This window comes from Myxine glutinosa, chromosome 2 (assembly GCF_964187855.1).
Source record: "Myxine glutinosa chromosome 2, kmMyxGlut1.1, whole genome shotgun sequence".
NCBI lineage: Eukaryota > Metazoa > Chordata > Myxini > Myxiniformes > Myxinidae > Myxine > Myxine glutinosa.
Genome location: NC_136262.1, coordinates 94,714,917 through 94,732,643, shown reverse-complemented (window position 1 = coordinate 94,732,643; position 17,727 = coordinate 94,714,917). Strand labels below are relative to the sequence as shown.

The following is a 17,727-nucleotide window of genomic DNA, read 5'->3' as shown; positions in this document are numbered from 1 at the left end:
AAATTTGCAAAACTTTCTAAAATCCTCTTTTCTCTTTGTCATTATGGGGTATTGGGTGTAGATTGATGAGGGAAAAATTGAATTTAAACGATTTCAGCATAAGGCTGCAAAATAACAAAATGTGAAAAAAGTGAAGGGGTCTGAATACTTTCTGAATAAACTGGATATATACATATACAATATACATATATATATATATATATATATATATATATATATATATATATATATATATATATATATGTATATATATATACATATATATATATATATATATATATACATATATATATATATATACATATATATATATATATATATATTGTCGCGTAACCGTGATTAACACCACAGTTACGGATGACCGATTTGCGAGACTTTAACTCCCGAGGCGAACACTCAATGGCGGACTCAAGTTCAACACCAACGCGCGGAATAGCGGGACGCAGCGAAGGCTCCGCAACCTTCTCTATTAAAATCAAACACCCAGGAAAACTGCGTTCAGATATTATGTACAAAAAGTAATATAAGGGTTTATTAGGAAAAGTAAAGCCAGTGAAAAAGCCCGCCGGTAAATCTAATAATTCTAATAAACCTAAATCGGGACGTCCCCACACGACTGACAGCAAACACAAACGAGGGAGATTAATCACGAAAATAACACGTCCCGTCGTTCAAAATATACGCGGAGATCGGGCTTATCTGTCTTTGTCGTCTTGTATTGTTGGTGTCCAGCACCGCTCCTTCCGGCCCGATCGCACACCACGAGGCCCCTCGCTCCAATACCACGCGTCCGACGCAGGCCAGCGGCTCCACTTGACCAGGGACAGGAAGGACTCCTTTCAACTCCACTCGACTCGACGACGCGGGAGTGCTGGCAGCCAAGTGCCAACGAACTGCTCAGTGCCAACTGGGTGTGCTCTCGTGTGTCTCCTGCGACTCCCTACAACCCGAACTGCACTCGAACTGCGACTGGAATGGCGTGTCCTCTCCAACTCTCCACCACCGCTCAACTCTCTGGTGCCTGCCTGCGTCTGCCAGTGCCTGCCACGAACTCAACTCAACTGGCGAACTCTCTCCGTGTGACTTGCGACTCAACTCCTGAAATGGCGTCCGACCGTCGCCTATATTGGTGGCCGATGACGTCACATTGCGCACTCCTCAGCCAATCAAAGCCTCCCGCGACTCCTGACATCTCCCCCGTTACGCGACCCTGCGGTCCTGGCATAACACGTGCCGGCCAGGTTTGCAGGCCTTTGGAGGTGTACACGGTGGCGGCCAATCATGGCGGTGTTTTTGACCTGGTTTCCTGTCAATTTAATACGAAGTCCTTGTCAGGGAAAGGGGATTATTTAATGTTGCGCTAAGGACCTAACTAATGTTTATGTGGTTTGCAGTGCCATAATGGACAAAGGTTTGATTACTAGGTGATACTCACAGGGGCGTTACCTTTAATCCCTCACTATTTAACACTCGGACCTCCAGGTAGATCCACACTCATACATCTTACCCCGACAACCGCCTGAACATCAATAACTTATTACATGTAGAGTCCCTGTCACGACAGCCGAATACCTACCTATTCAGATCTACCTAGCTCTAGATGTTGCATTACCAAATTCATAACACAGCCCCCCCCCTGGAACCGTAGCTCCTGCAAGGTTCACCGCAGGGCTACCATTCCAGCCTTAACACTTACTGTCACACACTTAATTAACCTATGAAATAAATCAGGAAGGGCTGTGGGAAGTGAGTCGGACTACCTACCTACACTTCCTTAACATGCTGAACCCCTTAACCATCATGCAAGTATGTACATCTTCTTCGTTGTTCCTGTGGAGGGAGGAAACAACAACACACAACACTAACTTAACCACAAAACTTAACCATCTTTCCAAAACTCAAAACTCTAACCTTTGTACATACCCCGGTCTACAGACCGCGTCCCCCGGTGGATGCCACAAGACACAACCTTACCTGCGGGGCCATCCCCTATGCATCCCACTAAATTTCCACGGGCCCTGTCCAGATGTTACAGGTGAGTGACACGGCTCGGTGGATTTCGCCCACATTCATGCAACACAGACCCCTTAACCACTCATTCTCATTCCATAGGTCATCAAGGCATTTCAAAAATCAACAAAGCACTTATTCCCAATACACCCCCTGCAGGACCATGGCATTGATGTCATTCACGTGTGTGGGCATTCCTCAACTAGGCAGCGGGGAGGTACCGCACAAAAAGATGGTGGGGGCGCATCAGGCTGTGGTGCCCGCAGTCCCAAAAACAAGTCAACCGACTTACAAGTTCATTGCCCCCCCCCCTTTACCTCTTGGCCCCATGACAGCCCAACAGCCCCTTTCCGCCGTTACCTCGCCGGTGAGGGTCTCCACACACACCAGGCTCCTTTGCCTCCTGCTTTCGCGCAGCAACACGGGTCACCGGGGGACTTCCTCACCCCGCGGCGCCCAACCAGACCCTCCACCGACGAGCTCCAATTTCCAGTTACCACCGGCTGCCAGGGGTAATTGCCGCAGAGGGGGGCCCGCAGGCATCGCTCCTCAGAGCTTGCTCTGTACCTGCGGACACACACACCTTCCCCACCCATGGTCCCCAAAACACACTTCCTCCCCCGCTGCCATTCAATTCTCCACACAACTCAGCACAATTCAGTACAATTCCATAGATGGTGTAAAAGGTGTTACAAGGCTTGCCATGGCCTGCCACATGTGAAATCCCCCTTCACAGTTCGAATCATTGAATCCTTACACATTTCCATTAGCACATTTCCAAAAAGCACAATTATCGCCCCTCATTATCTCCAATAATCATCACACTCTCTCCAGGTTCCACTCTCACGACCACATCAAAACACGTAACCACAATACAAAAACATACGCCACCCACAAGACACTGTGGCTCCCATTCCATCCCCTCACCGGCCATGTCATCACTCTCACCCGCCTCCCAACTCCAATTTACATGTCCCCAAGTTCCAAAGCAAGTCCTGAAGCCTGGGACAGTACTCCTCAAAACACTCACCTCAAGTGCAGGTAGTTGCAGGTTGGTCAGGTTCAAGAGTGTCATCCACCACACCTAATTTCCCCCTCGCCCTTCCAATCCACTCCGGAGCCTCCCGACCCATGTAGGAGCTCAATCTATCCCCTCACCGGCCATGTCATCACTCACACCCGCCTCCCAACTCCAAATTACATGTCCCCAATTTCCCAAAGCAAATCCTGAAGCCTGGGACAGTACTCCTCAAAACACTCACCTCAAGTGCAGGTAGTTGCAGGTTGGTCAGGTCCAAGAGTGTCATCCACCCATACAATTCCCAAAATTTCACATTGGGCCTACCAAATACTTCCAAATTTCTCTTTTGTCCCCACTACACTGGCAGGTATGTGGATCCGCATCCAACGGTGATCATCACTACACAACTACCTGTGGCCACGACAGCTCTGCACCTCTACCGTGCAAGGGTCACCGGGACAAGGTGAGCAGTCAAAACGCCAACATGGCCCATGAGTGTCCATAAGGGTGCGACCCACCATCCATCCTTCGGCCCCCCTGCGAGGAACACAGCTGCAGCAGCCCCAGCTGGCCAATGTGGTGAGCACTTGCTGCCACAACACACACTACCGCACACACAACCTCGGCCCTGGGGGGCACGGTCGCAGTGCGTGGCATCCCTACAGCCACGTCCCCTGCACCTCCCCATCATCCCCCAGTCCGACTACAAAACTGCAGCCCCCCCCAGTGCTCACCCACACTTGACCACACCAAGGTCCAGTCAACAGCCATGCTCCACCAGGAGACCCACCCAGAAGACATGGTCCACACACCTCGGACACGCACAGCACCACGTTGACCCTCAGGCTACACAACTACATCCCCATCATCCCGCGTCCCAAATATCAGCACAGTTGCCCCCGCAACCAGTTGAAAGCTGTGTCTTGCTACCCTATTAATTTCATCACAGCCTCCAACACTTTGGTCTACACACCTGGATCAATAATGGCGTCACTGTACAGTGTCCACCATGGCATTTCAAAATCCACCCTTAAATTTCCATCTAACCCACAGATTACCCATGCCAACCATTTGTCACATTTCACTCACCTCACCAAAGAAGGATGCTTTGCCATACACATGCCAGCCGAGCATGGCCCATATGCTCGGCTCGTTACACATCTCCCGATTCACATCCCCATGGCTCTCTTCCCAACCCGAGAGTCCATAAATCATAACGGAGCATCTGTGGAAGGTCACTCACACCATCACGTTCCACAGATGCCCCAATGGTTGTCCGGCAGACTATCTCCATCCCTGTCCATTCGGTTTGACCCGCGTCCATAGACCAACCACCATGCCAGGTCACCACATGCTGGTTGTCCCAGAGTCCCTGGAGGAGAGTGCCAGGCCGCATGCCCAGGTGGTCACCACATCAATCCCAAGTTGGCCGTCCGTAGTGCCACCACCAAAGCGCGACCCACAACACCTCCCCCTAGTGGTCCTCAATATTTGCCATCCCAGGCTTGAGAAACCACCTCGGACCTCCCTGGAGGTCTTAACCCCCACCAGGGTCCGGTGACCCTGCCGGCCCGAGCCACCAGCTCGGACGGCGCCCCGACGGACAAGGGACGCCACACTCCACCAGACCCCCCGTGGGACCCAGGTCGTACCTCGACACCCAAGGCTGGACCCCACGTCCAAATCTCGCCATCACAGCCCCCCAGCTGGCCGGCATACCCAAATTTTGAAAGGGGCAACTTTTGCCCGAGGCCATCACCCATGACCTCTCCATGTCCAAATCCCGCAGCCCGGGGACCAATCCCCACCATGGCTGCTCCAAATCAATTTCCCATTGTAATTTTATTTTACATTTTATTTTACAAATTTTCATTCCCATTGCCAACCCGCAGCTGCAGGGAACAACCTCTACCACCGGTTGTTCTGCCCCTCCCTGCAGTTGATCCAAATTCCCTACAGGGACCAAATCTCCAGAAGCTCTATCTCCCGATCCTCCAAGATCCAAATCCAGCCCGGAGCCAACACACTCCCCCAACTGGTTGTCCAATTTTGGAGCCTCTGTTTCCAAATAGCAGTGTACAGTGAGCGTCCCCTCGGTCATTCCAACCACCTCCTCGGACCAACTCACCTCTTCCCCCAGACTCCTTTGGGCCTGAACAAGCTCTACCTCCATGGGACTGTCACAGGTCTCCAGCCGCTGGATCAAATCATCCTCATCATCATCATTAGAAATCATTCCTGGCCCCGCCAGGCTTTGATCAATATCCCCAATAAATACCCGGTCCGGCTCTATCGCATGGACCCCCAAAAACTCTACCCCCTCTTGCTCTGCACCACCGCCCTGGTGCTGCACAATTCCAAATTCATCCCCCGGTTGGGGTGTTGTGACATCCACACGGTCCCGATAAACAACCAGGCCAGAATGTGGGAAACATTCCCCATTACAACTCTCACATTCCAAATTTCCTTCCCCGCTCACCTGTGGACTCTCCACGTTTACCTGCAGGCATTCCCCATCTACCTGTACACATTCCCCATCCACCTGTGGATATTCCCCGTCCACCTCTGCACCTGCAGTCTCCCCATTTACTTCAATTGCCATTCCATTAATTTTAATACTCAATCGATCACTCATTTCCTTCATTCCTTCCCTCCATTCCTTCCTCATTTTATTTTCCAGCCCGTCAATTTTTCGAAGCAATTGACCCAACATCTGGTCGGTTGTCGGGGCCGTTCCTACTGCTCCCGACTCCCCGGTGGGGGAGGGGGATAAGTTGGTGCTCGGGACGAGGGAGGTTCCAAGGCTCACCTCTGCGTCTAATTCCCCTATTTCCGGCTCACTCCCGACGCTGACGGAGGCCTCGCTGCGTACTTCCATCTCGTCAATTTCCGACATCCGCTTTCCGGAAGATTGTTTCCCGCGCGCGTATTTATTTTAATAATTCCAGTAACACAATTTAAATTTGACGAAGACGCGATATCGCGCTCCGTATGCCCAATTGATTACTAAATTTCTCCGCCTCGCCTATAACAATTTTGCGTTCGAACGTCGGGCGCAATGTACGCCCGACCGTGTCGATGTCGCCCCGCGGACAAAAAAATTTGTCCGACCGTGTCGATGTCTCGCCGCGGACAAAAAAATTTGTCCGACGGGTTCAAATCCTACACTCCTGACACCACTTGTCGCGTAACCGTGATTAACACCACAGTTACGGATGACCGATTTGCGAGACTTTAACTCCCGAGGCGAACACTCAATGGCGGACTCAAGTTCAACACCAACGCGCGGAATAGCGGGACGCAGCGAAGGCTCCGCAACCTTCTCTATTAAAATCAAACACCCAGGAAAACTGCGTTCAGATATTATGTACAAAAAGTAATATAAGGGTTTATTAGGAAAAGTAAAGCCAGTGAAAAAGCCCGCCGGTAAATCTAATAATTCTAATAAACCTAAATCGGGACGTCCCCACACGACTGACAGCAAACACAAACGAGGGAGATTAATCACGAAAATAACACGTCCCGTCGTTCAAAATATACGCGGAGATCGGGCTTATCTGTCTTTGTCGTCTTGTATTGTTGGTGTCCAGCACCGCTCCTTCCGGCCCGATCGCACACCACGAGGCCCCTCGCTCCAATACCACGCGTCCGACGCAGGCCAGCGGCTCCACTTGACCAGGGACAGGAAGGACTCCTTTCAACTCCACTCGACTCGACGACGCGGGAGTGCTGGCAGCCAAGTGCCAACGAACTGCTCAGTGCCAACTGGGTGTGCTCTCGTGTGTCTCCTGCGACTCCCTACAACCCGAACTGCACTCGAACTGCGACTGGAATGGCGTGTCCTCTCCAACTCTCCACCACCGCTCAACTCTCTGGTGCCTGCCTGCGTCTGCCAGTGCCTGCCACGAACTCAACTCAACTGGCGAACTCTCTCCGTGTGACTTGCGACTCAACTCCTGAAATGGCGTCCGACCGTCGCCTATATTGGTGGCCGATGACGTCACATTGCGCACTCCTCAGCCAATCAAAGCCTCCCGCGACTCCTGACATCTCCCCCGTTACGCGACCCTGCGGTCCTGGCATAACACGTGCCGGCCAGGTTTGCAGGCCTTTGGAGGTGTACACGGTGGCGGCCAATCATGGCGGTGTTTTTGACCTGGTTTCCTGTCAATTTAATACGAAGTCCTTGTCAGGGAAAGGGGATTATTTAATGTTGCGCTAAGGACCTAACTAATGTTTATGTGGTTTGCAGTGCCATAATGGACAAAGGTTTGATTACTAGGTGATACTCACAGGGGCGTTACCTTTAATCCCTCACTATTTAACACTCGGACCTCCAGGTAGATCCACACTCATACATCTTACCCCGACAACCGCCTGAACATCAATAACTTATTACATGTAGAGTCCCTGTCACGACAGCCGAATACCTACCTATTCAGATCTACCTAGCTCTAGATGTTGCATTACCAAATTCATAACAATATACATATATATATATATATACATATATATATATATATATATATACATATATATATATATATATATATATATATACATATATATATATATATATATATATATATATACATATATATATATATATATATATATATATATATATATATATATATATATATATATATATATATATATATATATATGAATGAATGAATGAATGAATGATCGTTTTAAAGGCCATTTTTCCCCGCTAGAGTGGGGGTTGGCCAATATATATATATATATGTAAATAAATGGCAACTTGAACAAAAATGCACTGAACAGTTCTTCCATGATTTACCTTGGGGTAGAATGCAATGTGTGGTGCTATTAATCACTTCTTAGCGACATGGAAAAAAAAAAAAAGCCATCGTCATTTGGTGGGACACCCTGTACTATTCATGTTAACGATACACTTTTAACGTCTCAGCTATGTGAAACACTTGCATGCCAGTTTTGGGGTTGCAAATAAATTTGAGCAGAAACCATAAAAATTATGTTGTGTCACACCTGTGTTTGCCTCCTTCTCTCCTTTTGTCCTAACTATCCCAACATCCACAGGGGAGAAACCATACATATGCACGTGGCAAGGCTGCACGTGGCAGTTTGCCCGCTCCGATGAACTTACACGCCACTTCCGTAAGCACACTGGTGCACGTCCGTTCGCCTGCTCAGTCTGTCAGCGTGCATTCTCACGTTCAGACCACCTTGCCCTGCATATGAGAAGGCATACCTGAGATCATGGGTCAGGTTTGGTGGATGAATGGGAAAACGTTTGAACAATGGCGCTTGAACAATGCTGTGCATTTTGATCTTTCAGCATATTTTGTATCATAGGCTTAGGGTGTCATGGACAATTCCCTGCTGATGTATCCATCCATGTGCAACCTATGGTGAAATTGACGTCGTTTGGGAGAGTTGCTGCAAAAAGTGTGCGAGGAGTAGTGCCATGTCGAGGTGGACCGTCCAATCGTTTACATCACTCAGATGAGGTTTTGTCTGGCCAAAGAAAATTATACTGGATATTTGTTAAATTTATTTACATGGTCTGGTCTGTATGATATATTAATTGTAAAAAGAGAGATTAAGAAAGAAACTATGTGTTATGGTATATGCATTAGCTAGTTAAAGGGGGGCACCCTCTCGTTGCCATGATTTGCATTGAATGGGGTATTTACTTATGGAGGTTAAGCATGAAAAACTGAGTCTATTAAGCCTAACTTATTTTTTTCCTTTGTTTTTTAAATTTCAGGCTGCATGTGGCAGTTTGTACCAGTTTGCTGGAATGAATGATCCCGGTGTGTACCCCGATTTAGAATAGGTACACCGTATCCCTGCGCATCATAAGAGGCGACTAAGGGTTTGCGTCAGGAAGAGCATCCGGCCATAAAAACATTGCCTCAAACAGGTGTTACGTGGTCCCCTCGGTGACTACCTGGTCTCGGTGACCCCCGGACCGTGAGAGGAACTTCGCCAGAAAGTTGTATCACATATGCGCTTTCGCCACGCAATCCATATGAATTCCACCCAAGAGAAAACTGAGTTTCAATGATATATTTCAAGGGTAATGATACCATACAATTTCAATGCTACAATCAAGGATATTTTCCCCGAGCAATCCACCATCAACAATTCACAATCCACAATCAATCCCCGAGATGATTAAGATGGCCATCTTATATATGTGTGTCCCCTTTTGTACTCACGACCCCCTTTTGGTCTCTGTCCCTCACAATGTCTCTGGGCCCCTCCTGACCAAGATGATGGTCGGCTTCGCCGCACTCGGGCGGTTGAACGAACCCCGGGTGGACGTGTTTCCACCGGGCAGGTATCGTACCGGGGACCACGGCTGCAGCCCCCTCGTGGCCACGCGGAGCGGGTACTGTAAAGCAAGCAAAAGCCACACGCCGCTTGCAACGCGTGTTAGGCCCCAACGTGCGACCCGTACGCGTCTTTGTAGACGGTGCCAGAAGCTGGGTCGGTGCACGGCCCCACGGCAACTTGACGTGTCCACCGGGTAGGTACACGTCCCGGTAACTCCTCTCGCCAGACGGGCTTGGGAACGCCGCTTTTCCACGCGGCTCAAGATCGATCCCACCTTTCGTCGGAGCGGGGCGAGGAAGAAGACTCCTCGTCGCTTCTCTTCCTCGTGTCTTTTCTTCTTCCGTTTCCGGTCTCTTTTTCCAGAAGGGCTCCTGACCCTCCAACCACAACAACCCTTAATCGACTACAGATTGATAAGCAAAGACCTGAATGGTAATTCACATACATTCACATAAATATGTAACACAGGGAACCATGATTGTCATGGGGCCTGCAAGGCTAACCCCCTCTAGCGGGGGAAAATGGCCTTAAAACGATCATTCATTTTCATTCATTTGAAATTTCAAAATCTGAGGGCTCACTGTAAGTAGTTGAACGACATATCTTTTTATTTTTGTGAAATAATCATCAATTTAACATACTCTTGATAGTGTCAGTACTGCCGAAAGCACTCGTTTTGTTACCTTCTCAGCAGTCAGTCGGGGCAAGGTTTTCAACTTGTTCAGGTCGCAGGCCATAACTACACAAGTCTTCACAAAACTACACCAGGATGACAGTTTATAGCTAGGTCGGGTTTTCAAACCCAGGCTGGAGAGCTCAACGGCGAGTGCACTTACCACAAAGTTATCCTGTCGGCCAATCCTTGTGAAATGCATATTTACATTTGTCATTATCCCAAAAAATAAATAAATTCCACATCACAAGGGAGATGACTTCGATAGTTTCATTGTAGGTCCTACCACGATCAATGAGCAAATGCTTTTTGGTGCTTTGGGCAACTTCTTCATAAATACTGTCAAGTCCTTCTGAAACTTTCTTGCTTTAATATCCTCATGACAGCATTCAATGCTGTTATTATTAGAATGTCGGGTTGCTCAAAATTATGTTAATCAGAATCTTCAGGAAAATAATGATAAAAAAGAAAAAAAAAGGACCAGAATTTCAAATAGAAGCATTGGCTTGAAATGGAGATTTGTTTTGTATTTTTATTTCTCTTCCTTCAATGAAACTCCAGCATGTTGTGTGCTTCCATTCGTGCCGCAGTTTGTCCTCTGCCAAGGAGCCATGTGTGTCCTGCATTATTTATATTGTTTTTCATTTAAATCGTTATTTTGTAATGCATTTGCAGGAAAAAAAACTTGGATAATTTTTACAAATATTTATTTGTATCCGAAGGTTCGTTATTTATATTTGCTTTTATATGTACATTTCACACCTCCTCCAGCACCCCTGTCCATGAAATTGTACAAAAGTCATGGAGAACAACGTTATGTTCAAGTATTTCATGATGTATGAAGATATGGGAGCGTAAAAAAAGAGGTCGTGATTTTAACGACAATAAAAACTGCCATCAGTCATCCAAACTATTTAGATGATGTGTAATCATGTCCAAAACCTAATTGTGTTTACAAGCGCGTGCGTGAGGTTATCAACGTCGAACAACTCGATGTAGAGAAAAATGATGCAAATATCATTTTGCACCTTTGTATTACAAAGAAAGTTGTAACAAGTCGCAACAATTTTTTAGTGCATTGATTTGTTGGCCGCTTTACTTCCTGAAATATCAGGGAGAGGATTCATCTGACTTGCACTGTGTACCTATTATGACGTCACTGCTGGAATTGTGTGGGCATTGCTGCAACTTAAGTAAACTAATAGTGTTGTGCTGCAACATAAGGAAACTTTTTACAAAACTCAGCCTGTTTCAACTTTTAAAGACAATTCATCATTTGTAAAATAATTTTGGCATTCTTTCTGGGAGCATTGTTTGGGTGTTTTTATTTGTATTTTGTGGATAACTGTGTTGTACATGTTGAATGGTGATGATTAAACAACATTAAGACAACTGATGTGTGCTGTCTCATTGTTTGACTTTTCATTTCATTAATTAAACAGAGAAATGTTAGTGATGGCATCTATTAATTAGGTACACTATAGTTTTGGATTTCATATTTGATGAGCTTCCAATTATGTGGGTAAAGGATGAAAAAAGCCATGTACAGAGGTGGCATGTGGCCAGATATTTTATTTAATATAAAGTCTCGGCCTGTGGAGCAGCTGGAACATACAACGTGTCAGGACATAAAAGAACAAAATGAACAGAATAAGGAGAGGGGTATACCCAACAACAGCACGGTTGAGGGACAAATTAGAGGGAGACTTAGAAAAAACAAGGGTTGTGGGGAAGATTGAGGATGTGGAAAGGACACATGGGGTGGACAAGATAGGTAGAGAAGCAAACTCCCCAGAAGGAAAAGCTGGAAATTTGGAAAGAGGTGGGCTTGGCGTGGGATAATAGGGGAGGTGAGGCAAAAAAAATCATGCTTTTGGATTAACAATGATCTGAGATCGTGGGGAACAGCTACCTTGAATACCTGGAGCGAATAATGAGATTGAAGAGAATATGGAATTTGGTTGTATAGCTCGGAAAAAAAGAGAAACGAATGAGTGATTCTTAAGGCCACCACACGCCAGCGGACACAACGAAACAAGATCATCAGTGAGAAATCTTCTCCAATCCTGTTTTGTCGGAGACTGCCGCACACCACGTGACTGTCGACGACACTATTTTCGTGAAACAAAATGGCGAGGAAGAAGAAATGCAGGGATAAGATGAGAACGGTGAAGTCTCTGAGCACTGCTGCTTTGGCAATAATTGTGCTGGTAGATCGCCGGTGTAGTGCCAAGAGAAAGAGGCTTCTGTGGATAAAGCCCGGGGTGGACAGAAGGCCGACTTGGGGAGTTTTTCATGGGATTTTGTTCCAACAACGTGAAATTTGCGGTGCACGTACATGTAGAGTGCATGCTTTCAATATTGAGTCATTTTGTATTTCTCTCAAATCTTTCATCAATCATTGAATTTGTTCTTTGGTATTTGACAAAAAACATACGAATTTTCTGATTTGGTTGCAAATTCAAGCTATTTTATATTGTTACCTCCGCCACCAAAGGTGGATGGAGGTTATGTTTTCACCCCTGTCTGTTTCACCCCAAGTCTGTCTGTTTGTCTGTTTGTCGATGAACAATATATCTCAAAACGTTGTGGACGGATTCGGACGAAATTGGGCGGAGAGGTTGTGTGTGTGACACCGACAAAATGATTCGATTTTGGTGAAGTTCCGGATCCGGCTCCGGCTACTAGAATTTTTCAAGTGATTCTTCAACATTGGGAGATATGGCCTAAAACGATACAAAGGAGGATATCTCAAAAGGTTTTAGAAGGATTTTGGAGTAAACTTCGTGGACAGGTTGGGTGTCTGACAAGGACGATTCTATTCTATTTTGGTGAAGATCTGAACATGGATTCGGATATGATAATTATTTAATTTTAAAGTGATTCTTCACCATTGACTGATAGGGCTAAAACCAACATATACAGTCGTGGCCGAAAATATTGGCACCCTTGCACTTTTTTCAAATAATGCACCATTTCTTCCAGAAAATTGTTGAAATTAAAAACTCTTGGTATCCACATATGTATTTCTTTAGTTTGCAGTGAAGCAAAACAAAAAAGGTGGAAAAATTACTAAATCTTAGCTTATTCCACACAGAAATCCTAAAATGACCCGGAAAATATTATTGGCACCTTTTAGAAGTTGTTAGAAATGATTACATTTCAAGCAGGTGATTCTCCTTTACTTTGGAATTGAACTCACCTGTGGTGAGTTGCAGGTGCCTGCAATATAAAAATCACTCATTCAACCAGTTTGAATAGAGAAAAGGAGTCATTCTGCTGTTTTGTGTCACTGTGTGTACCACAATGAGCATGAAGAAAAGAAAGAAAACTAGCGAATTGTCTGAGGAGGTCAGACACAAGATTGTAGCCAGGCATGGACAATCTCAAGGCTACAAGTCCATCTCCAGAGACCTTGATGTTGCTGTCTCCACCGTGCGCAATGTTATCGGGAAGTGTAAGGCCCATAACATGGCAGCCAACCTCCCTGGATGTATGTAATGAGACCACAAGAGAAAACCTGATCGAAGAATACAGCGAAGGATTGTTTGAATGGAGGAGAAAGTACCTCGATCAACTGCCAAACAGATTCAAGCTGTGGGGAGATCTGAAAACAGCAGTTGGGAGAAGGCACCCTTCAAATCTGGGAGAACTGGAACAGTTTGCACAAGAAGAGTGGGTTAAACTGCCAGTCGAGAGGTGTAGGAAGCTCAAGCATGGCTATAGGAAGCGCTTGACTGCAGTTATTTTGTCCAAAGTCTGTGCTACCAAATATTAAGTCCAGGGTGTCAATAATTTTGTCAATGCCATTTCTATTTATTTTCTGACTTAAAAGGATATATTAAGTTCTGAATAAAAAACAAGGCTTCTGTAATATTGACGGTGAAATAAGGAATTGTGGAGACCTAATACCTTTGTCAATTTCAACATATTTTTCGTGAATATTGTGAGTTGTTTGAAAAAAGTGCAAGGATGCCAATATTTTTGGCCACGACTGTAGCAAGATACACTACATGACCAAAAGCATGTGGACACCTGAACATAACACATCTCATTCCAAAATCATGGGCATTAATATGGAGTTGGTCCCCCATTTGCTGCTATAACAGCCTCCACTCTTCTGGGAAGGCTTTCCAATGGATGTTGGAACATTGCTGCAGGGATTTGCTTCCATTCAGCCACAAGAGCATTAGTGAGGTCGGGCACTGATATTGGGTGATTAGGCCTGGCTCACAGTCGGCGTTCCAATTCATCCCAAAGGTGTTCGATGGGGTTGAGGTCAGGGCTCTGTGCAGGCCAGTCAAGTTCTTCCACACTGATCTCGACAAACCATTTCTGTATGGACCTCGATTTGTGCATGGGGGCATTGTCATGCTGAAACAGGAAAGGGCCTTCCACAAACTGTTGCCACAAAGTTGGAAGCATACAATCGTCTAGAATGTCATTGTGTGCTGTAGCGTTAAGATTTCCCATCATTGGAACTAAGGGGCTGAGCCCACACCATGAAAAACAGCCCCAGACCATTATTCCTCCACCAAACTTTACAGTTGGCACTATGCATTAGGGCAGGTAGCATTGTCTCGGCATCCGCCAAACCCAGATTCATCCGTCAGACTGCCAGATGGTGAAGCATGATTCATCACTCCAGAGAACGAGTTTCCACTGCTCCAGAGTCCAATGGCGGCGAGCTTTACACCACTCCAGCCGACGCTTGGCATTGCGCATGGTGATCTTAGGCTTGTGTGCGGCTGCTCGGCCATGGAAACCCATTTCATGAAGCTCCCGATGAACAATTGTTGTGCTGACGTTGCTTCCAGAGGCAGTTTGGAACTCGGTACTAGTTTGGAACTAGTGTTGCAACCAAGGACAGATGATTTTTACGCGCTACGTGCTTCAGCCCTCGGCAGTCCCATTCTGTGAGCTTGTGTGGCCTACCACTTCGTGGCTGAGCTGTTGTTGCTCCTAGATGTTTCCACTTCACAATGACAGCACTTACAGTTCACCGGGGAAGCTCGAGCAGGGCAGAAATTTCATGAACTGACTAGTTGGAAAGGTGGCATCCTATGACGGTGCCATGTTGAATGTCACTGAGCTGTTCACTCCAGCCCATTATACTGCCAATGTTTGTCTATGGAGATTGCATGGCTGTGTGCTTAATTATATATACCTGTCAGCAAAAGGTGTGGCTGAAATAGCCGAATCCACTAATTAGAAGGGGGTGTCCGCATACCTTTGGTCATGTAGTGTATCTCAAAAGGTTAAGGACGGATTTGGATGAAACTTTGTGGACAGGTTGTGTGTGTGACAAGGAAGAATCGATTCAATTTTGGTGAAGATCTGGATCCAGCTTGTAGAATTTTTAAAGTGATTCTTCACCATTGTGAGATAGGGATAAAAACGATACATAGCAGGAGATCTCAAAAAGTTGTGGACGGATGATTTTGATTAAATGTGATTCTGTATTGTGATTTTCTGGTCTACTCTGGGATACAAAACGTATACTGTTACCTGGCAGAGGTATGCTCTCTACTGAGTTCCGTTCTAGTTACATTATACAATGGCCTTCAAAAGTACTCACCCTCTCCAAAGTTGTTAAGGTGCAACTCAGTTGGTCAACCCACAAGATAAACATGAAGACCAAGGAGCTTTCCAATGAGGTCAGACATAAAGTGCTGGAAAAGCATCGTTCAGGAGAGGGGTGTAAGAAGATTTCAAAGTCTTTCATTATCCCATCGAGTGTGGTGAAATCCGTCATGAAGAAGTGGAAGATGTATCATACCAGCTAGACTCTACCCATATCAGGTTGCCCACCCAAACTCAGCAGCCGGGCAAGCAGGAAATAGTTCAGGATGTCACTGTAAATCCAATAATGACTTTGAAAGATCTGCAAGTCTCTAAGTCCGAGATGGGGATCAGTGTTCATCAATCAACAATATCCCACTCCCTTCACATCCCTCGATGGACAGGTGGCAAGAAAGACGCCATGAGTGAAAATGACGCATCTGAAAGTTCACATGGAGTTTGCAAAAAAGCATCTTAATGATACTGCAGACATGTGGAGAAAAGCTTTGTGGTCAGACAAGACAAAATTTTAACTTTTTGGTCGAAATTCAAATCGCTATGTCTGGCGCAAGCTTAATACTGCAAACATAACATCGTTATTCAATTACGGTATATTTCCTAAAACTCTTCGTATTTAGTAAAGGGCATTTTGGAAACTGACTGTGCATGTTCATCTCCCTTTTTTGTATGGTCCTTCTGGAACATACAGTAGTTTCTGGCGATTTGAATATTAGTATTAATAGTGAAATTAGGGATCTGATGAAATTGGAAACTAATTCTAGGGAAGCAGTAACTCAACCTTGGAGTTACATTATGTCTTCAATCATTATTATTGGTTCACGAGTTATCAAACAGAGTGACCACTATATTCGTCATGGGTGTGTGTCTGTGTGTCTGTGTGTCTGTGTGTCTGTCCGCAGCATAACTACCCGATGATATCACCCGATCTTGATGAAACTTGGGTGGGAGGTTGATATCATGATCTAGTTGTGTCCTGCCTAGAGTGGGCGTATTGCGCCCATTGTGGGCGGAGCCACGCCCGAAAAAGATGTCTTTTTAGGGGGGATTATCGAGTTCAAGCTACATCTTCTCCGAGGGAGTTGGTGGAATCTGACAGTGGTTTCGGTATTTGGTTAGGCCAATGTCCTGTGTCTAGCCCCACAGAGCTCGATTTTTCATTTTCGCCCCAAGGTCAAGGTCACAAGGTCACGAAATTTAGAAAAGTCGGTTTTTGATGGTTTTATTACATTGTTCGCTTCCTGATAGGGTGAAATGTCGTACATGATCTTATATTATCACATACATCATGAAACACAAGTTTTCCAACAAATTTCAGAATCTTCGATCTTTGACCTATGAAGGTCACAAAGGTCAAATTTTCAAAGTTGTGGGAATCGAAACGAATTTTCGGTATTGTGTAGCTAACTAACCTCATAACTGATTATACATTATTTTTTATCTCATTTCAAGGTCAGTAACCTTCGTTTTGACATTTCCGGGCCAGCACCACACACAATTACGTACAGCTGGCTCTTAAAGGCCTGCGCACACAGCGCATTGGGGCCTTTTGTAAATAGGCATGTACACCGCATGTCGGGGGCCGACACCTGCCACGTGGGCCCCCGACCCCCCAGGCCGGGCCTGTTTCGGTTATAGTCCGTCCTTTGTCATTGGATACCGCTCGCTCGTGAACCGTCGTCGCCTCCTGAGTTTTTTTTTTTGTATACAAGATCGAGGCTCGTGTAAGAGCTACTACGAATCACAAAAAGACAAACTGACACATAAAACATAAGATAAAGGGAGCGGGAGACAAGATGGGGAGAGAGAGGGAAGTACACAAGTACAACATGTGAGAGCAGGGACATCGGGAGATCTGTGGGAAGGGGAGGGCTTGGGGGGAGGAGGCATGGGAAGGGGGTGGGAGGGGGGTGGGAGAGGTAGAAAACACACGGACACTGCTAGGACTTCCAGGAAAGAAGTCGGAATTTAAAAAATGTGTATCTTGGGTGAATTAACAGGGGTAGAAAAGATCAAGGTTTTGGATGGGGGGGGAGGGGGGGGCGAGATAAGAGCTGGTGGTGAACAACTGTTTTAAACACCTGGAGGGAGGAGTGGGATTGAATAGATTGAAGGA

At 46.1% G+C, this 17,727-nt stretch overlaps 1 protein-coding gene across 1 annotated transcript in view; it reads left to right on the top strand.

Moving 5' to 3' along the window:
• LOC137421569 (uncharacterized) overlaps positions 1 to 11,423 on the top strand; it is a 72,592-nt gene extending 61,169 nt beyond the window's left edge. Inside the window, exon 3 of the mRNA XM_068107753.2 lies at positions 8,096 to 11,423. Within this exon, the coding sequence (XP_067963854.1) occupies positions 8,096 to 8,271 (176 nt within the window). The 3' untranslated portion in view covers positions 8,272 to 11,423. The remainder of the gene's footprint in view (positions 1 to 8,095) is intronic.
• The last annotated feature ends 6,304 nt before the right edge of the window (positions 11,424 to 17,727 follow it).